This window comes from Cololabis saira, chromosome 8 (genome assembly GCF_033807715.1).
Source record: "Cololabis saira isolate AMF1-May2022 chromosome 8, fColSai1.1, whole genome shotgun sequence".
Classification (NCBI taxonomy): Eukaryota; Metazoa; Chordata; class Actinopteri; order Beloniformes; family Belonidae; genus Cololabis; species Cololabis saira.
Window position 1 is genome coordinate 47,998,724 of NC_084594.1, and position 22,584 is coordinate 48,021,307.

The 22,584-nt window shown below is 42.3% G+C and overlaps 1 protein-coding gene across 2 annotated transcripts in view; it reads left to right on the forward strand.

Annotated features, from left to right (window-relative positions):
• The first annotated feature begins 12,513 nt into the window (after window positions 1-12,513).
• The window catches only part of slc41a1 (solute carrier family 41 member 1), a 49,963-nt gene continuing 39,892 nt past the window's right edge, over window positions 12,514-22,584 (forward strand). The window contains exons 1-3 of one of the 2 annotated variants that reach the window (XM_061728179.1): window positions 12,514-12,960; window positions 14,790-14,912; window positions 14,993-15,749. In XM_061728179.1, the coding sequence (XP_061584163.1) occupies window positions 15,261-15,749 (489 nt within the window). In that variant the 5' untranslated portion in view covers window positions 12,514-12,960; window positions 14,790-14,912; window positions 14,993-15,260. The remainder of the gene's footprint in view (window positions 12,961-14,789; window positions 14,913-14,992; window positions 15,750-22,584) is intronic. The other variant, XM_061728180.1, reaches the window with a different exon arrangement.

Here is a 22,584-nt window from a genome sequence, read left to right on the forward strand (position 1 = left end):
TATATATATATATATATATATATATATATATATATATATATATATATATATATATATATATATATATATATATACGTATATATGTCTATGGGGTTAAACCCCTTGCAGTCAGAAGGCGACTGGTATCATGGGCTGGTGGACCTTCGGCCCCAGAACATTTCCTCATGGATCCTGAAACGATCTGCTGTGGCTCCGGCCTTCTTCAGCCCATCTGTGCCGGAGGAGCTGCGGAGCGGCTGGCAGACATCCGCAACCCCCCCTGCTCTGACTGGTTACACACTTCTGTTCTACGGCAAAGATAACAGACACACAATCACCCCCGATTATCAGGGCCAATGTGGGGTCAGTGTTTCGCTCAAGGACACTTGAACATATGGACTGCGAGGTCAGGAAAAAGAAAACACTGACTTTCAGGTCGGCAGACAACAGCTCTACCTGCAGAAGAAGAAAGGAAGAAAAACAGCCAAACTCTAAAGCTAAAGATGAGAATGTGTTTTTAATCATATGCAAACTCTATCTCCTTTTACACGGGTAAAAAGATGAATACTCTGCTCGTGTGGTCTGTATGTTAAGGTGTGCTGCTCTTTCTTGGTGTTCTTGTAGTAAAACTAAATGACCAAGGATTGAAGATTGTAAAGGTTGTTGCATGAAGCTAAAGTTGTTTTCTTTAATTTGTTAAATTCCTGTGCCTCTTTCTAGTCATGAGGATACTTTTGAGTGTGCCAAAGCTACACATTGGCAGTGGCCCTGCAAGGGCGTAGGTATAGAGAATGGAAACTCATGAGTTGTCCGTAAGAGGATTCTGATACTAAGAGGATTTATCCTCATTCAGTACACATGATGCAGCATTTAATACGTGTGATGTGAGTTTTTCTATATTTGTCATTAACATTTTCAAAAATACATTCTTTGTATCAACTTGAAACCAGACAAACTCATTAATAAAAATAAAGAAAAGTATATTATTCACCATGACATTCTGCTGGTGTTTTTAGTCTCACACTGAGTTGAACTTCATATCTATAAAATTATTCCCTGAATCACAAAACAATTGTCTGACAGTTGATTTTTTTCTCCTTATTGTTGTTGTGAAATTTTGTTTTTGATTATATGTGGATGTCTGTTTAGTTAATAAACTACACTTATCCGCCATTGCATTATGAAAACCCCCTTTATAGACGAATCCGGCGAAACCCGGAAGTCGAGCGGCCGCCATTACTGCGGTGGCGGCTCCGCTCCTCCGCTCCAGCCCATAGACATATATACGTATGGATCTATTACTCCGCTCCCTGCCAGGCTCTCTTAATGTATTTGTATCATCGGAAAACTCCTGTCCCGTCACGTGCATTTGTTTTGATAGTGAATGAAGACGGGACGGACTGTCAAAACCACTTTTCTGTTTCACCAAGTGAACAGACGGAACGCAAAAAAAAGATGTTAAACTGCTGGAAAGGAACTGGAATTTACCTGGATACCTTAAACAAGGAAGCCAGGGAGCGGTATATGGAGAAAATAATGATTATTAACGGTTTGATCCATATGAAATCACTACTAGTGGAGCTCCGATGAGGATTTACTGCTGCAGTTCTGCACAACCCACGTCTTACTACCTTGTTTAGTGTTTGGCAGCTGCTTTGGTAGATGTTTGACTCGCCATGTGTTTCAATAAATTAGTATAATAGTACAACATACAGTACATCTTTTTTATTACTCTTACTTCTCTTTTCTTTTTTTTTATGCTGAAGAGGCTCCGAGACATGAGCAATATTTTTGTTTTCCTCGTGAGATTATTTTTTTCTTCTGCAGCTACAAATAGAGTTAATATTTTTTCCTCAACAAACTAGTTTTATCTGCAGATTGGGGTTATGTATGTATGTATTCTGTATCATCCGGAGCTGAGATAGTTCTGCCCTTCAATTAGAGACCTGTAATTGCGTTTTTTTTCGTCATCGGACGCCAGGCGATCAATAAAATATTATTGGATACCTAAAATTAAACAAAACATAAACAGGTAATATTTAATTGTGCAGACATGCCTCGTAAGGAGAGGAGGTGGAGAGAGCTATATTACAGTGTTTAATCATACACTCCCTTATCTCCCTATTCCTCTATTCTTTCCTGCTTATCGCTCAAACAAATCATTATTTATAAATTAACATCAGCATTAATTTAAGATACCTTCATTATTTATGGAAGGCCACTGTCTAACATCATCAATCCAGCTATAATGATGCTGTAGAGCGTCAGGTTACAATAACAGCGGTGCGGTGGCAGATTGACACCTGCCACCGCAGCAATGGCGCCGCCGCAAGATGGCGGCGCACACAAACCGGTCGCCGGATTCGTCTATATTGCGCTGTACCCTCTGGTACCAGGATGTAAGCAACAGATCCTTTAGGCGGGAAATTGAAGACCCACTGAACATCTAAGACTCTTTGCTGGGTTCTTTGAGGGATTTCAAAAAATAAATCTGTAGAAGACACTGCTAACCTGCCAGAGGAAATGACTACTACAGGGAAATGTGGTGTGACTGGTCTGCAGGCATATTTATGGGTGGCAAATGCCGGAATAACATTGATATGTGTGCCAGGATGCAGGTTTCCTAGTGGAATGTTCCATAGAAACAAGACGAGGAAAGAATAGTGATACTGTTATGTCAGATCAGTGTATATAGAGTTTAGGAGGGCAGACTGCAAGCTTGTTGAATCCAACTGAGATTATGTACACGCACCACATTACATGTGGATTTTAAAAACAACATCAACTATAACAATAATTTTTACACATGAAATCAGCCAGTCTGTAGTTTTCTTACTACATGTGTATATCATTGGTATTGGGAAATGAAAATCCCCATTCAACTGAGGCATAATTTACATTGGTTACCAAGGATGTATATGTAAAAATGTTTCAATGTTCTTTGTCATTGGTAAATAGTGCTTGTCATAGCGAAGAAAATAACTGCCTTTACAAAGATATTTGTCCTCAAAAAAGACATTCCTACCTGCCATAGAGACAAATTTAAAAGACACAACTGAATGGTCAATCACAAAAGGAAACATTTCAATGGAAAGTATAGTTGTGCTACTACTCATATAGTGATACATTGTAGAGGAACATTATGTATTGTTGTAAGACAAATGCAGCACCTAAACATTCAAAACTCCGTCAGTGTGGGATAAAATGTAACTTCACAAATCTGAAGTTACACTATAAGCTGCAATGTCAGAGACAGAACATGGAAAATTCTGACCCTAGTCATTCGGCAACTGTTCTGTACAGCTACTATGAAAATTCTTTCCAGGGATAAAACAATGATTAAAACACTACAGGTAGGTGTTCTTTTTGAAAAATAAATAAGATAATAATAATAAGGGTCATAAAAATGTGTTATGTAACTGGTTGTCAATAAGACTTAAATACAATCCCGGGAGTCAATATTGATGTGAAGGTCAGGTTACAAGAGGATATATACCGTAATGTTGAGAGTCTCCGGTGCTTAGTGATCTTCTAGGCTCTTCTTCCAAACCAGGAAGTGAGGTGAGAACAGAAGACAAAACAGCACTAGGCCCCAGCAACGCCTTGGCAACGCCAAGTTGGTCTGCGCCAGTTTTGGGCCACTTCTGTCCCAGGACTCCTTTGAGCTCAGAAGAATGTCAGGGGGGGAGTTGGAAACCTTCCCTGAGCTCAGGATGAATGGCTGTCTCCACAATTTCTTCCATCCCCTCCAAGCTTCCTCTAAGGGGAGCAGCAAAGAACAGTGATAGGTTTGATTTTCCTGTACTACATCAGCTTTGAGAAAGCTGTCACCAACACCATTGAATAACTTTACATCACAGATTCACATTCACATTCAGATTTACCAGTTCAACAACAACTTTGAATAAAATAATAATAATAATAATTAAAGCTGCAAGCAGCGATGAACGGGCCTTCGCACTCATGGCCACCGCCCCCCATAAGCATATCAGAAATGACAGCACCCACGACTTTCTATGTCAAACCATTCAAAAGTTAAGGCAGAATATTTGAAGTATCACATGTCGACCAATCAGAAGAAAGGGCGGAGCTAATTCATGCCAATGAAGGTCAAGTACTCAAAACTGAGTCAGATGACACCACCCACGACTTTCTATGTCAAACTATTCAAAAGTTATGCCAGAAAATAGGGACTATCACATATCAACCAATCAAAAGAAGGGGCGGGACTAATTCAGGCCAATGAAGGTCAAGTACTCAATACCGAGTCCGATGACACCACCCACGAGTCTTCATGTCAAACCATTCAAAGGTTATGGCAGAGAAAAGTATTCTAGGGGGCGCTGTTGAGCCATCTTGCCACGCCCATTAATGCAAACCATGAAATATCAAATTTATCACCAGGCCTGGCTTGGTGCAAAATTTGGTGACTTTTGGGGAACTATCAAATATGGCCCAATCAGATGAAGGGGGGGCGTGCTTTTTGGCATCTAGCATCGCCACGGTAACGCTTTTGAAAGAGAAAAGTAATGTGCGTCGTCGCAGGATGGAGACGAACATTTTGATGTATAACACACCTGGGTGCACGTTACGGTTCGGGCTCTGAAGTGGCTGAAGAAATGGCATGAATTTCGCCAAAATGACATGATTAATTCAAAATGGCCGACTTCCTGTTCGGTTTCGGCCATGGTGCCAGGAGACTTTTCTTTAAGTTGCAACATGATACAGGTGTGTACCGATTTTCGTGCATGTACGTCAAACCGTATTGTGGGGTTTGAGGCAGGAAGTTTTCTAGGGGGCGCTGTTGAGCCATTAGGCCACGCCCATTAATGCAAACCATTAAATATCGCATTTTTCACCACGCCTGGCTTGCGTTCAAAATTTGGTGACTTTTGGGGAACTATCAAATATGGACCAATCAGATGATGGGGGGCGCGCTTTTTGGCGTCTATCGTCGCCACGGTAACGCTTTTAAAAGAGAAAATTAATGCGCGTCGTCGCAGGATGGAGACGCATATTTTGATGTATAACACACCTGGGTGCACGTTACGGTTCGGGCCGTATTAACTGCCGAAGGAATGGCATAAATTGCGCCAAAATTACGCGATTAATTCAAAATGTTCAAAATGGCCGATTTCCTGTTTGGTTTCGGCCATGGCGCCAAGAGACTTTTCTTTAAGTTGCGACATGATACAGGTGTGTACCGATTTTCGTGGATGTACGTCAAACCGTATTGTGGGGCTTGAGGCCCAAAGTTTTATCTGTCTGGACCAATCATATGAAGGGGGGTCGCGCTTTTTGGCGTCTAGCTTTGCCACGGCAACGCTTTTGACTGAGAAAATTAATGCGCGTCATTGCAGGATGGAGAAGCACATTTTGATGTATAACACACCTGGGTGCAAGTTACGGTTCGGGCCATATTAACTGCCGAAGGAATGGCATAAATTAAGCCAAAATTACACGATTAATTCAAAATTCAATTCAATTCAATTTTATTTATATAGCGTCTAATACAATAGGTGTTGTCTCTAGACGCTTTCCAGAGATCCAGAACATGAACATAAAGATAAATATAATTATAAATATAAATATAATCCCCCGAGCAATTATTACATAAACAATGGCAGGTAAAAACTCCCATAGTGGGAGAAAAACCTTAAGCCAAACAGTGGCAAGAAAAACTCCCCTTTAGGAGGGAAGAAACCTTGAGCAGGACCAGGCTCATAAGGGGGGACCCTCCTGCCGAAGGCCAGAGTGGGGGAGTTGGGGACCTCAGCAGTACACAGCAGGCATGTGGAAGCAGCAGCGGGATGACCAGAGGGGGGGGACGCAGGCAGGTGGAAGCAGCAGCGGGATGACCAGAGGGGGGGACGCAGGCAGGCGGAAGCAGCAGCTGGATGACCAGAGGGAGGGGGGGGGGGGGGGGGGGCGTCAGCAGCAAACAGCAGACATCAACGTAGGCAGGTGTAAGCAGCAACGGGATGACCGGGGATGGGGGGGGGGGGACCGGGACCACAGGCCAGAACGCAGCTCCCGAGGCTCCGGCCTGCAAACATGCACAAAAAAGAGAAAAGGGGGGGCCAGCACAAGAAACTACAGGAGCGATGGACAAAACGATAGCTATGAAACATTTATAAAAATGGAAATGGAGAAGAGAGGAAGGGAAAGGGAGAGGAGAAGAAGGGTGAGAGGCACTGCCCAGCGGATCATGTCGGTGCCCCCCTGCAGCATAGGCCTATAGCAGCATATCTACCACCAAGCTATATTTGAGACTAACTATTATAGTCTTGTTCTATAGCTGCAACTATGACTACTGACTCTAACACACTAGAGTTTACACTACCTATAGATTTACCAACACCAGCTAGAGGTTTACTAAACACTAACTATAGGCTTTACTAAACAGAAGGTTTTAAGTTTAGTTTTAAAGGTGGAGGTGGTGTCAGCCAGATTGGAAGTTGGTTCCATAGTAATGGTGCCTGATAGCAGAACGCCCGCCCTCCAAATCTACATTTAGATACTCTAGGAACTACGAGTAAACCTGCACTCTGATAGCGGAGAGCTCTGCCAGGAACATAAGGCATTATGAGGTCTTGTAAATACTGCGGAGCTGAGCCGTTTTGGGCTTTATATGCAAGTAATAAAATTTTAAATTAGATTCTGAATTTTACAGGTAGCCAGTGGAGCGACGCTAACACTGGAGAGACGTGATCTCTCCTGCTGATCCCTGTCAGTACTGCTGCTGCATTTTGGATCAGCTGGAGCCTATTCAGCAAATTACTTGGACATCCTGCTAATAACACATTACAGTAATCTAGTCTAGAAGATACAAACGCATGAACTAGTTTTTCTGCATCACTGTGCGAGAGGATTTTCCTAATTTTTGCAATATTACGGAGATGGAAAAACGCTATTTTACAAACCTGATTAACATATGGTTTTAGCGACAAATCCTGATCGAAAACAACACCAAGATTTCTCACAGTTGCACTGGAAGCCATCGCAACACCATCTAATCCCTTCCTAAGATGCTCTGGACCAAGAATGATAACCTCTGTTTTATCTGAATTTAGAAGCAAGAAATTTCTGGACATCCAGTCCTTGATGTCCCTAAGACATGACTGAAGTTTAATTAATTAATCTAATTAACGCACTAAACTAACAGCCCTAATGTATTAAAGTAAGTAAAGTAAATCAAAACCAACACAATTGCAATACTTTTTGAAATGATCATACATTCCACCCTTACATGTTTATAAAATAACGGGACAACGGAGCAACTAGAACACGTTGATGCTTGATAGCTTCAATGCCAGCATTCAATTCAATTCAATTTTATTGATATAGCGTGTATTACAACATTCCTTGGAAGTATTGTGAGAAGGAACTGAACATGACAAAGTGGCAAAAGCTTTACAGTCCCAACCATTTTTGGAATGAGCTGCAGGCCTGGAATGTAAAAATTGATTCATTTTAATAGATTTAAAAAATATATGTAGGGGTTCATACAGTCAGCAAAGAAATAAACCAATATATTCTTTAAAGTTATCATTCTGGGCAATAACTTGGAATAGCCATCAAGACCTGTAGTGTGAATCCAGCCTATCTACAGCATTTAAGCAAAAAAAACAAAAAAACAGCTCTGTATTTGGGCTCTGGTGTACTGCTGGGAGCTATCTGAGGGAAAAGAGCTGTTCCAGGTTTCACCCAGCCTCCTTTTCAAGATGAAAAAATCAAGGAAAAAAACAGTAAAATTAAAAGAGTTAACTTACAGTCACAATTTACGTCTTAAGTCTTACCTCTCATATTGGAAAATCAGACTAAATATTCACTCATGTAAGCAAGTGAGTCATAGAAAAATAAATGAATAACATGGCTGAGATCAGCTATTAGTCAGTATAGGGTGATGATTTATCACAGGGCATCATCCTTCTGGATTAGAGAAAGAAATATAAGAAATAAAAAAGCTTTAAATTCAACAAAGAGTTCAATATTGTGTGAAACTTCTGAAAATGTTATGTCAAGGTCCAACTCCGAAAAAAGTTGGGACACTATGTAAAAGTAAATAGTAACAGAATGCAATGATTTGTAACTTTCATAAACCCAAATTTTATTCCCAATAGAAGTAAACAGAGTATCAGATTTTGTAAAATAAAAATGTTTCCATTTCATGGAAAATATTAGCTCATTTGGAATTTGATTGCAGCAACTCAGCTCAAAAAAAGCTGGAACAGGGGAATCTTTACTATTGTGTCAAATTGTGTGTCTGTAAACATCTGGACAGTGAGGAGACCAGTTTTAGGAGAGGAATGTTGTCCCATTCTTGTCTGGCGCAGGATTTCAACTACTCCACAGTCCTGGGCCTTCTTTGCCAGATTTGTTTTGATTTTTATGATGCACCAAATGTTTTCTATTGGTGAAAGGTCTGGACTGCAGGCAGGCCAGTTCAGCAGCTGGACTCGTCTCCTGCAAGGCCATGCTGCTGTGATGCATGTGATGGAGTCTAGCATTGTCTTGCTGAAATATGCAAGGCCTTCCCTGAAATATTTTATCTGGACGGGAGTATATGTTGCTCTAAAAGCTCTATGCTCTTTTTAGGATTTCATGAAATTGTTAAAAGTATGAGGGTTTTTTTCTATAAGATTGTACACTGATGGTTGCTCTCAGCGCAGAACCACCTCCTGTTTTTATGAGCAGACTGATTAGCTGAGTTCTTCTTTAGGTGAAGACGGTGAGGAGGTTAAAGGCTCCACATAGGGGGACTCCTCCTGATTCTCATAATCTTTTGATGATATTATAAACTACAATCTTTAGGTAGTGGGATATTCTTGGTCTTTGCAATTTTATGTAGACGCACATTTTCCTGAAACATAACTTTTGATGCCGTTTGTTGCAGATTGACTGCCTCTCTGAAATGCTCATTTAGACCCAGTCATGTTACTGATCTGTTGCCATTTAACCTAATTAGTTGTGTAATGTTCCTCCATTTGATTTTAATTTATGCCAACTATTTTTTACAACCTTTTGTTGTCCCTTTTCCAACTGTTTAGAGATGTGCTGACATTTTCCATGAAATGGAAGAATGCTTCAACATCTGATATGTTACAATATTTGCAAATCATTGCATTCTGTTATTTATTTAAATTTCACACAGCATCCAAACTTTTTTGGAATCAGGGTTGTATTTAATTTCAAATGATCCATTTGAACTGATCAGTTACACAGTAAAGTTGCAGCAGGAGGTGCACATGGTCAAAAGAACTGCAACAGTAACCTGCTCAAGTAAAAAAATGTATGACTATGACTCAGGAATAATGCAAAGTGAATCGTGCAAAGATGGGCATATTTTCAGTCTGTGAGAATTTTACAATTTTCCCTTTAACTGCGTGTGTAAACTCAGTAAACCACATCCACCCACAGACCGCATTGTGCAGCAGTATGACTGACTGCTAAGCCCCACATTTCCCGTTTTATTTTAAAGCCCATGTACTTGTGATTAAGTTCCGGTTTGACCTTCCTGTTCCCCATCTGCCCTGATCGTCTGCACCTGTGTCTCGTTATCCTTTGTGTAGGCTATATCTAGTCTTGTCTTTCCCCTGCTCCCGACTGGTCCATACTGTTTCCTTCCTCCCTGTTTCTGCTCAGGTTTTTAAAATTTTTGGATTCTTGTTCATGTTTTGTATCCTGCTCAGCAGCGTTTTTGGTTTTCTTTGAGTTAATAAATCACAGTTTTTGAGAACTCCTGCATCTGGGTCCTCACTACAACCTTCTTTTTTTATTTATTTTTTACCTTGTCTGCACACATATTAATAGTTAATACCATGCTGGTAAGAACCTAAGGCATATATATGTGCATTGTTACTATATTTATCTCATTAATATATATATACATATATATACGCATACACATACATACACATACAAACCCATTTTATTTTTTGGGGGGGGGGGGGTGGACATCCGCTCCTAATCCAGGATGCGAGAACACACATGGAGGCCACGTCGAGCACTGGAAATCTGCAAAAAAAAAACAGAACAGACACGAAACCGGCACGGAACACGAGCGGCAACCGTCCCACATCTCGAGATCCAATCACAATCTGAGCTAAGCTACCGCGATTAAATGTTTATAGGTGTGTGTGTGTGTGTGCGCGCGTGTATATGTGTGTGTATATATCTGTGTGGCTATGTGTGTGTATGTGTATGTGTGTGTGTGTGATAATCCTATCAAAGCTCCACCTGAAGTGTATCTATAGTGGGGGAGGGGGGGGAGCAACCCCGCCACCCGCAAGACCAGAGGCCTCCAGGAAAGAACCCGGAACCCAGGCCACAAGCAACCCCACAGAGGGGAGAGGAGGGGCCCCCACGACACGGGAAGAGGCAGCCACAGATCCCGCGGCGGCGGACCGGGACCCAGGCGAACCCCGACCACCCGATCCGGGCCGGACATGTGGCCAGGAGGCCCTCACCCCCCAGACCAACGACCCCCACCCGGCGAGGGGCCAGCCTGCCGGGAGAGACAGAGCCGCCCCGGCCGCCGACGCGGGCAGGAGCACCCGCCCCCACAAAAGCGGCCCTCCTGGACCAGAGGGGCGCCCCGCCGCAGAGGCAGCGGGGGAGAGAGGGAACCCCCCAACAGGGAGGGGGGGATCGGAGACGGGCCCGGAGAGAGGGAATCCCCCAACAGGGAGGGGCCCGACAACGGAGGGCCCCAGACCCAGGCATCCCATTCATCCATCCATTCACCCATCCGATTCCTATAGTAATAATAATATAATATACTAACAATAATAATAATAATAATACCACTAATATTAATAACCATCTTTGTATAGTAATAATATTAATAAATTAGTACATTTTGTTGTCCTGCCAATGGAGGCCCAAATCCTCCATGGCAGGACCCTTCCATACCGCATTCTCACCGACAAAGACACACAATCACGCACTGTTTCCCCCTCCCCGGGGGGATCCAGCACCGTTTCCTCCTCCCCGGGGGGGTCCAGCACTGTTTCTCCCTCCCCGGGGGGGTCCAGCACCGTTTCCCCCTCCCCGGGGGGATCCAGCACCGTTTCCTCCTCCCCGGGGGGGTCCAGCACCGTTTCCCCCTCCCCGGGGGGATCCAGCACCGTTTCCTCCTCCCCGGGGGGGTCCAGCACCGTTTCCCCCTCCCCGGGGGGATCCAGCACCGTTTCCCTCCCCGGGGGGGTCCAGCACCGTTTCCCCCTCCCCGGGGGGTCCAGCACCGTTTCCCTCCCCGGGGGGGTCCAGCACCGTTTCCCCCCCCGGGGGGATCCAGCACCGTTTCCCCCTCCCCGGGGGGGTCCAGCACCATTTCCCCCTCCCCGGGGGGTTCAGCACCGTTTCCCTCCCCCGGATGTCCAGAATTAGAGTCGCAAAGCTGAATCGTATTCTCCATGTTTGTGGATTAGAGACAAAGTTTAGTTGTACAGACTTACGTGTATGTCCATTCATTTGGGAATCTAGGCCTAAAGTTAAATTAAAACTTTTTTTTTCCGAGCAGCTGGTTGTAAATTAGTCGGCTTGTGGAAGAGACTGACCCTGCCACGTGAGGACGGAGGGGACGGGGGGAGTGGGAGTGAGGCTAGGGTTGCCAACAGTCCCTTGAAAAACGTAATCGTCCCGTATTTATAAAGTAGTACCCGTCCCCTATTGAGCTGAAAAGGGATGCACTTTGTCCCGTATTACTGTGAGAGTCAAAAAATAGTCATAAAATGCCAATGGAAAATGGCGTTGAGCTGTTATTTTTTCTGTTTTACTATAATTGTAGACTTTCTGTTTGCACTTTTGTTATTGCACAAAAAATGTGCACTATTACAGGATGGATGTTCTGCTTTCTTTATATTGTTTTATATACATTTATACAATTTTAAGTTAAGCAGGACAGGTTTCTGTCTGTTTCTGAAAGATACTTATTTTATTCAGTTAATTTTGTTATTTTGTATTAAAGTGAATTGCTGGATAATAATTTTTTCCATGTGTTCGTGGCATTCAAAAATATGCATCTAATTCAATTCAGGTTCATGTCAAATAGTTAAAAAATCGTTTCACTCACAAAAAAATAGGGCTAAAAAAATTCACCGGCCCTGCAGATGAGGTGTCCCTTATTTATTTATCAGGGAATTTTTGTTTTATTTTAATTTGTATTATTATTATTATTATTATTATTATTATTATTATTATTATTATTATTATTATTATTATTCAAATATTTATTTTTCAGGGAGTTGGCAACCCTAAGTGAGGCAGTGAGCGGGTCCATGTCCTTCTGCTGAGAAGGGGGGGACTCGGGGGGACCAGGGGGGACGGAGGGACCGGGGGGATGGGGGGGACCCGGGGGGACCGGGGGGATGGGGGGGACCCGGGGGGACCGGGACCAGGAGGACCAGGACCTGCGGGGGCAGCACACATGAGCACCGAGCAGGCGGGCCCCGGGGGCCCCCGGACGGGTGCGGTGTGACGGGCGCACACACACCCAGGGAGGGAGGGTTTAACCATCAGCCACCATTAAACATTAACACAGCTGTGGAGCTGAGCCGCTCATAAGGCGCTGCCACCGGAGTCCTGGCCGCAGAGCAGCGCTCCAAACCCCGCAGCAGCCGCACGGAGACCCGGGGCGACACCCGGAGCCACACCCGCACCCAGAGCCAGACCCGGAGTTAGACCCGGAGTTAGACCCGGACCCGGAGTTAGACCCAGACCCAGACCCGGAGTTAGACCCGGAGTTAGACTCGGACCCGGAATTAGATCCAGACTCGGACCCGGAGTTAGACCCGGACCCAGACCCGGACCCAGAGCCAGACCCGGAGTTAGACCCGGACCCGGAGTCAGACCAAGACCCGGACCCGGAGTTAGATCCAGACCCGGAGCCAGACCCGGAGCCAGACCCTGGGCGAGACCCGGAGCGCATACTGATCACCAGCCCGTGTCAGCTCTCTCTCTCTGGACAGACACTAAAAGGTAACAACTCCGACGCGCTTTCCCTAACTTGCTGTAAGTAAGTAACTTGCTGTTAGGACTGTCTGAGAAAATTAAGAAAACTCAAATATCCTATCTCAAAAAATTAGAATATTCTGGGAATCTTAATCTTAAACTGTAAGCCATAATCAGCAATGTTAAAATAATAAAAGGCTTGCAATATTTCAGTTGATTTGTAATGAATCCAGAATGTATGACATTTTTGTTTTTTTTAATTGCATTACAGAAAAAAAATAACTTTATCACAATATTCTAATTTTCTGACAGTCCTGTAAGTAACTTGCTGTATATTTGATCCGTGTTTGAATGGTTGTGAGTAAGTGACAGTGTGACTGTGTGCACGCTGTCACGTTTCTGACAGTGACACGGCAGCTTATACCTTATTTAAGGCAAAGTTGGGCTGTTTACGCACACATTTGCATGAGTTAGTAACTAGTGATCGTGGCAGTGACACTGCAGCAGAAAGGAACAGGAGTCTCGTCTATTCAGCATTGAGCAGGGAGCACTAATTTACGCCTTTGCCATGTTGGGTTCGGGTGGTGTTGGTCCTGACTACTAAACAGACGCTGTTTCAGCGGGGAAACTCCGCGGACGGAGTTACGTGCGATCCGAGTAAAGGAAGATTTATGGTTCCGCGTTCACCAACGCAGAGCCTACGGCGTAGGGTACGCGGCGACGCGCACCTACGCCGTAGGAGACGCCGTCGATTTAACGCTGAACCATAAATCAGGCTTAAAGACGCACGAAGTCAGCTTTTATTATGAAGGCCTGGAAACTGGCCTTCATAATAAAAGCAGCTGGATGTTGATCATCTGAAGTTTAGGCTCCATAGTTTTGTCTTCTGATATATTTAAAGCTCACCCAGCCTTCTCCTTAATCGTATTATTCTCCTTATTGTTCTCCTTATTTCAGAATAGGTCTTAACCTTTTACCTGGAAAGCTCTCATATCGAGGCACGGCAGCAGACACAGCCTCCAATAAAAAATCATGTTCAAATTAAAAAGTTATTGAAGTTAAAAGGTATTTTCACAATGAATGAGTGAATGTTTTTAATTCCGAGCATAACTTTATTGATCCCTTTTATTATCAGCTGATGATGAAGATGAAGATGATTATTTTGAAAGGTTCAACAGGAATCATTCGTTTTTTAGTGGTTGTGTCACTGAAAGTGTATGTGAGTGTATGTATTTAGAGGAGGTGATTGGTCTCCTGGTAATGCTTGATTATTTTTAGCTGACTGGAGGAAATTTGGATGGATGAAACTATTTTTAAAATCAGAATTTCGTATTTATTTACAGTAATGCTACTGCAATGTCAGTAGAGAAGTGGAGCTTTGAATATTATAAAATCACGAGTATTACTCAAAGAACTTGGGATCTATCTATCTATCTATCTATCTATCTATCTATCTATCTATCTATCTATCTATCTATCTATCTATCTATCTATCTATCTATCTATCTATCTATCTATCTATCTATCTATCTATCTATCTATCTATCGGCCATTTGCTAGATTGTGCCAATTATGTATATATTTTCTATTATATTCAAAATGGAGCTGTCTTTAAAACCTGAAAGTACAGTTACTCATTTGATTTTTTTTTTACAGTAATTTTACAGTTTATTTTACTTGAATTGTGTTTTATTTATATATGTATATTTGAATTTCTGACATTTTTCTATATGCGATGAATAAATAATTTATGAATGTGTTCTGTTCCCACTCTGGTTGGCGAGGTTCTTGTCTGTAGCAGGTAATTCAATCCTCTAACAGCATATCTTTAAATATCTCATTTGAAAACGTATCAGCAGGCACGTGGTGTAAGGTGAGACATCCCCAGCCCCGTGCACCAACCAGTCTCACCCCAGCAGTGGACTGGCCAGTATGTGTTGCAGTCTGGCTACTTCAGTCTTACTTGAGGAGTTTCTGAGGTGAGTCCCAGAGGCCACTGACTTCCTTTCTCTGAAAGCTTTCAACCCAATATGCCTTATTTTTTCTGGTCTACTCTTAGCACCCTGCAGTGAATGGAGAACATATTGGACCTGCTCCCCAAGCATCGAGAGGAACACGGCCTCTGCAGACACACGGCTGCATTTGCCTTTTTCCTGTTGTCTTCAACCCTCAGTCTCTGTTAGCCTCTTTAATGGGATAAATCAGTTGCACTGGACGGGTTCAAAACCAGACCACACGGCCAGTTCTATTTTCATTTGCCAAAACCATTAAGCCAAGGTACATTGACCCCGATCTTGTCAAATCCACTGTCTACTAAAGGCTTCCGCATGGTACTTTGGTCGAAAGAACAAGACAAACTCCCCGACAGCATCAGCATGTCCTCAGGGGCCATTGAGATGAAGAAAGAGGGAGGACCCCTCCCCCCGGCCTTCCTAAATTCAAACTGCTCTGTCCACCCGGTGATCCTCACCAACGGCCCTGGAGAGGTGAGCCCGGGGACTGGGGGGGAGCTGGAGCTCACCGAGGTGACACCGTTCCCAGAGAGGGTCAATGAGACCGGAGACGACGAGGAGAGGTCAGAGATTGTGGCAGTGATGGATTGTCGGGCCAATGCCAAAGGTCAGCGAGAAGAGGATGCTCTCCTGGAGAATGCAAGCCAGTGCAACGAGAGCGACGACACCAGCACGGACCGGAGCCCGGAGCCACCGGCACCTCTCAAGGAGACCTCCTTCTCCATCGGCCTGCAGGTGGTGGTCCCTTTCCTGCTGGCCGGGTTTGGGACAGTGGCAGCGGGAATGGTTCTTGATATCGTCCAGGTGAGTGATCGTCACATGTAGTGTAGCCATAACACACACCCTATATGTACAAAATGAGAACATCCAATTAGAATAACTTCAAATGAGTTAGTCTATAGAGGGTTTGCATTGACGTCACTTCCCCACTGGACCAGCCGCCTTACTCACACTGAGTGGTAAAAACACCTGCAACTAGTGGAGAAGACGGGATAACAGCTAATTATGGGCTTAAATTAAAGGCAGTTGGACTTGACAGTGACCCGTACAGTTACCCCAAGAACCAGTGGTCCATGGACATTAATATTTGGTACAGTTACCAAGAACCAGTGGTCCATGGACATTAATATTTGGTACAGTTACCAAGAACCAGTGGTCCATGGACATTAATATTTGGTACAGTTACCAAGAACCAGTGGTCCATGGACATTAATATTTGGCACAGTTACCCCAAGAACCAGTGGTCCATGGACATTAATATTTGGTACAGTTACCAAGAACCAGTGGTCCATGGACATTAATATTTGGTACAGTTACCAAGAACCAGTGGTCCATGGACATTAATATTTGGTACAGTTACCAATAACCAGTGGTCCATGGACATTAATATTTGGCCACGAATCCAGTTTTCCTGATATTTTTATGTACTTAATTTCTACGCAGGGGAAATACACGAAGCAAAGCTTGAAGGCTTACAAAAGTCTTGACGCTTGGTCCGACTTCAAGGCATGATTTGTTGTAGAAATTAAAGTGATGAGGACACCGAACTTTATGATTTGACCGTTTAACGTTAGCTACCCAAAAATCCAACATTACCTGATACAAAATGGGAACCACAAATCCACGTTTCGGTGTCTGGAATCCAGTTGTTTCTGTGATTTGCAGCGATCCATTTGTCTCTCTTAAGCTTATTTTTCGGCAGTCTGTAAAACGATAACTCTGATCTCTTGCTAAATCTATGAGTACAGTCGATCCCACAACAGCTTTTTCCCATTTTAGATGTTTTCCAGTTGCTCAAACTGAAAGTTTACGCTGCCACTCAGTCTTTCTGACACTCAGTCTTTCTGACACTCAGTGGGTCTAACCCGCTGTGAAGTTCCATCTGTGACGTCATGCACATTCCCTCTATATAAGAAGCCACGCATGGATGTTTTTCTGTTATGCATTCCTGAAATGCAGTAGATGAGGCTCTTGTGTTGAAAAAAAACAACACGTATGGAAACACTGGCTACAAGGAAATGTTTTCCAGTATTGGAAGTTAAACAGGTGCAGCGAGTATCCTTGTGAGGAGGATGTTCCCTTGAAACTTGTGAATGAACTGGTCTGGCTAGACTTGTTCAGCTTGGCATACATCCGTCACTGTGCTGATGGCTTATCTAATACTGAAATGTTGACAGGGCGGTTGTCTCTCATGAGGGTGTCTCTCATTTCCATAATCTTTTTTATATTTGACAGCATGACTGTCTCCAGGCTGGCATGTTGTGGTAAACAAAATGTTGTATATATTTGAAATCTGACTTGCGCGGCAGGTGTTTATTGTAGTGCAGCACACATCCAGAGAGGAGCTGGTCAGTGTGTAAATAGAAAAACACAAATAACTTAATGCAGCATTTTATTTCCCAGTTCACTCAATGCATGTTTTGATGTTTTGCTCTAAGCATATCTAAACGAGTTCAAGAAAATGCAAGTGGAAGTCGTTGTTACAGGTCACATTTCTTCAGTAAGCTTGTAATGCAGATAATGCTGGAGGTCTCAGCCTGCCAGGGGACCAGAACATTGTGTACACGCATACTGATGCCAACATTGTGGACCCTCAGAAAGTGAGAAGAAAGAGGAGGGGGAGAGGCAGTGGAATATGTTTAACTTTCTTGAGCACCTGCAGCAGCACCAGCACACTGCAGCGGAGTTCCAGTCCAAGAGAAAGTTAAATACCGTTGGATATCAAACTCTTCATTACTGTGTGGTTGGGTACTCAACCAGAACTGCAGAAATGTAAGGTCAAAGGGTCTTTACTCTGCCTGTACGACTTTATATTGCTCGACCAGTCTGCTACATTGTGCATGTGGGCAAAAGTGTAAAAAGTGCTGACACTGAGATGCCAGGTGAAGCTTGTCTGAAATGATTGTTCCAGTGAGCTGGTCTGAGCATCTAGCAGGCTTCCTGAGTGCCTAATTCCCTCCCCAAGATGCTGTGAAAAGCTAACTCAGCTAATCCCTCCTGTCCTTGCAGGAGGGTAATTGTCTAACTCCAGCTCAGTCTCTATATCCTTCCCTCTCTGACTCTCACTGCCTTGTGTTCCTCTGTTAAACGGAGCGTCAAAGATGCAACCTGACAGGACCTTTAATTTGACTTTGTTGCCAGAGTTTAGATTTTAATGTGTGTATGACCCTTTTGTCACTTTTGATGAGGTCCCTTTGAAATGTGACCTCTTTTGCAGTGGTCATTTTGACCATGTACTGTACATACTGCAAACAAAGACTCTGGAGACATTTCCACGAAAGTCCGGCCAAGATAAAACTGCCCTGGCTGGTACAGAGAAGCGAGACATTTCCCTGGTTGTGCTTTGTGGCTTTGCAGGAGAATTAACTAAAACTACAGGACTGTCTCAGAAAAATTAGAATATTGTGATTTTCTGTAATGCAATTACAAAAACAAAAATGTCATACATTCTGGATTCATTACAAATCAACTGAAATATTGCAAGCCTTTTATTATTATTTTAATATTGCTGATCATGGCTTACAGCTTAAGAAAACTCAAATATCCTATCTCAAAAAATTAGAATATTCTGGGAATCTTAAAACTGTAAACCATGATCAGCAATATTAAAATAATAAAAGGCTTGCAATATTTCAGTTGATTTGTAATGAATCCAGAATGTATGACATTTTTGTTTTTTTTAATTGCATTACAGAAAATAAAGAACTTTATCACAATATTCTAATTTTCTGAGACAGTCCTGTATATGTTTGTCTCTGCTGTATCTGGGTCAAAGACGTATAAGGCCTTTGAGTAGCCCATTTTGAAAATACTTAAAATAAAGATATTTTTGGCCATTTTCCAAACATTTGAAATGTAGTGTACACATACATGTATGTGAAAACTTCAAACAAAGGTATTTTAGTGTTTTTAAACCTTTAAACCGTCATTTGGGGTGACCATTTATCTCAAAATTAATAGATTTCCACAACAAAATTTATATTTTAATAAGTATCAGTAATTAAATTAACTGTTCAAGAAAGATAGACACATTTTTCCTTTCATTTTTTGAAAACCATTTTTAAATACATTCTATCCATAATGGCAGTGTCACCCTCTTACTTACTCTAAAATTCATAAAACTGATTTAAAATGTGTACAAGGTGTATCCACTTATGCATGCTATACCAATCATTTATATTTGAACCAAAACTGATAGACATTCAATTTTGAATTTGATACAGAATTGCCATTTGTTGGTTACCCCACATGACAGGTGGTCACCCCACATGATGCTTTCAAGTTTAATCAAATATAACAGGCTAACAGTTAGCTATAGGATCTAAGCTAGCTACTTCTCACCACATATCACTAACAAATTTACCTTCAAAATATAGATTTGCAAATAAAACGAATTATTTACAGTTTTAGGGTGGTCACCCCACATGATATCAAAATGTGACGTATACACTGCAGCAGTTAGAAAGAGGATTTATTTGTAAAGGAGAGAGAGACTACTGACCTGCAGGTTGTCTCTCTGGGACCCTCATGGAGTAACTGGCTGATGCAACATCCTCTTTGAGATGATTGTCAATATAAAAGTCCCCCAATTGTATTTTTTTCATGGTCACCCCGGATGATAGTTCAGACAATGAACATATTCGGACAAGATTAGTTTGTGTATTATGATTGAAATGCGTGTACAAATGTTCCATAACTTTGTCAATAAATCTAAAACAAGTTTGAAAGTATGCCCAATAGGGCAAGCATTATTTTTAAATTGTTTTAATGTGATTTAAAACCAGTTGTCAAGGCCGGACGGTCACCCCAAATGATGTTTTCACACTTCAGATGGCAGAAAATGACCAATAACCAACATGTTTAAATAAAATAAGAGTGGGCACATGTAGAAGGAACGTGTTAGACATACATGTTATATTTTTTATTCATTTTTATGTTTATTATTAGGTAAAAAGTTCCATCGGACAGAAAAAGTAAGCATCACGTCTTTGACCCATCTACAAACTTGGGACTCCATGGGTGACCAGCTCAGTTAGGCCCAAGATTCCATGTGTTTGTAAAAGCCATGTGGCAAGAACTCTCTCTGGAACACCAGAGACAATGTCCAATCGAAAATTGTTACATTTTCAATCACGAAAACAGGTCCAGAAAAAAGAAAAAAGATAATCATATGTGTGTATTTCTGCCTTAGAGTCTAGCCGTCTGTCCACAGCTCTGGTGTAGGCCAAAACTACCGAATACAGTTTCAACCTCAAAAACAGTCTAAAAATACCAGCACCAGCAAACAAGAAATCTACGTCCAGACAAAAGTTTACCAGCCAACACTTTTCTGGCCACAAGATATTATTTTTGTCCAACCATATCCACTTGCCTGGGAAACCAGAATGTGGGCTTAATTCCTACGAACTAAATTGTCTGTCTGAAGACTGGCTTCATACGATGGCTCTGTCAGGCAATGTTAAATCAGCTCCTTCTTCCACACACACAACCGTATTCTGTTTTTACAATTTTCTTTTTCATACTTCCATTAAAAAAAGACTGATTTTAATGTTTACCGAAACATTTTAATTAACTATCCAGTTGCTCCTCCCATTTCACTAATTCAGCTTTTAGTTTTATGACCTTTATATAATCATGGCTATTAAAACAATATCTGAAATCTGCTTGTTTGAAATGCCAGCAATAGAAAGAGAAGAAAATGGCAGGTTAGAGTACGGTTGTGCTTTTACAAGTCCTGGCTTATCCTTCACTCTGTCAAGGATTCTAAAAAGTGTATTTGTTCTTACTCTGCTCAGAAAGCTCAAGTTTTAGACCATGTTCATCCACACACTGGATGCAAACAGCTCCGGTCTGATGGTTGTTATAGAGATGGTTGAAACTACCAGACCTTAACTGTACCGTCCGTGTTGTAGGGCCAGTAAGATGAAATGTATTCAATTTGGAGAGGTGTCAGTGCTGGAGAGGATGTGATTGTACCCAGTACTGGAGTTGAGGGGGGATGAGGGGGGATGGCACCCCCCCCCCCCCTGAAATAAAAACAGTCCAAATCATCCCCCCCTGAAATAAAAATGGTCCAAATCATCCCCCCCTGAAATAAAAACGGTCCAAATCATCCCCCCTGAAATAAAAACGGTCCAAATCCTCCCCTCCTGAAATAAAAATGGTCCAAATCATCCCCCCTGAAATAAAAACGGTCCAAATCACCCCCCCTGAAATAAAAACGGTCCAAATCATCCCCCCCTGAAATAAAAACGGTCCAAATCATCCCCCCCTGAAATAAAAACGGTCCAAATCATCCCCCCCTGAAATAAAAACGGTCCAAATCATCCCCCCCTGAAATAAAAATGGTCCAAATCATCCCCCCTGAAATAAAAACGGTCCAAATCACCCCCCCTGAAATAAAAACGGTCCAAATCATCCCCCCTGAAATAAAAACGGTCCAAATCATCCCCCCTGAAATAAAAACGGTCCAAATCATCCCCCCTGAAATAAAAACGGTCCAAATCATCCCCCCTGAAATAAAAACGGTCCAAATCATCCCCCCTGAAATAAAAATGGTCCAAATCATCCCCCCCTGAAATAAAAACGGTCCCAATCATCCCCTCCTGTAAAACTGCCATCCCCCCTTTCCATCCCTTATGTCATTTCATCAATGAATGTGGTTTTACTGCTATTTCAACATTAAGAGTCATCACCAGTGTGGCAGGGTGGCCCCATCAACCTCTCCACCCTGCCTGGCTACATAAGGAGTGGCTGCACAGCAGCTAGGGGTCTCTGCTGAAGGTGTTGGTACACATGTGTCTGCAGTGAGAGTGAATAAACCGGTTCCTGCACAAAATCCTGTGTCCTCTGTCCTGTCGGTCGGCCCCAGTGGCAACGAGCTTGCTACAACCAGAAAAATAACATCAGAAAAATAACTTATTTGACAATTTTCACCTGTTTCAAGTACATTTTCACTTGAAATAAGTAGGAAAATCTGCCAGTTTTATGACCTTTCATGGCTATTAAAACAATATCTGAAATCCGCTTGTTTCAAATGCCAGCTATAGAGATTTATCAAGATTTATCTTCTTATTACAAGCAAAAAAATCTTGTTCCACTGGCAGATTTTTCTACTTATTTCAAGTGAAAATCTACTTGAAACAGGTGAAAATTGTTTTTTTTTTGTGTAATAAGATTTTTTTTACTAAAATGAGACATTTTACCTAGAAATAAGACAAATATTCTTGTTAAGATTGTGATTTTTATCAGTGATCCATTTTACTTATCCTGTGAAGGACAGAGTCATATTGATAAGTTCAGAAAAGTGTTTTTTATTGTTGTGTTTTGATGTATTTGATGTAAGCCCAGTGGATATTTAAAGCTTACAGAAGGCTGCATTTAACTGCTGCTATGTCATTCCTGCAGTATTTCTGCAGGTGTTTCGGTCACTGCTATTATTTGTATTATATTATATTATTTGTAATCAGCACAGATTATCTGTCCCCATATGATAAAATCTACCATCCCCCCTGATTTTTTTGTACAACTCGAGTACTGATTGTACACACCAACAGGTTCATCTTCTCGTACAGCAAGTACAGTGATCACAAATAAAGTGAGGCCTTATTACTCAACTGGGCAACCAGACCCTGGTGAG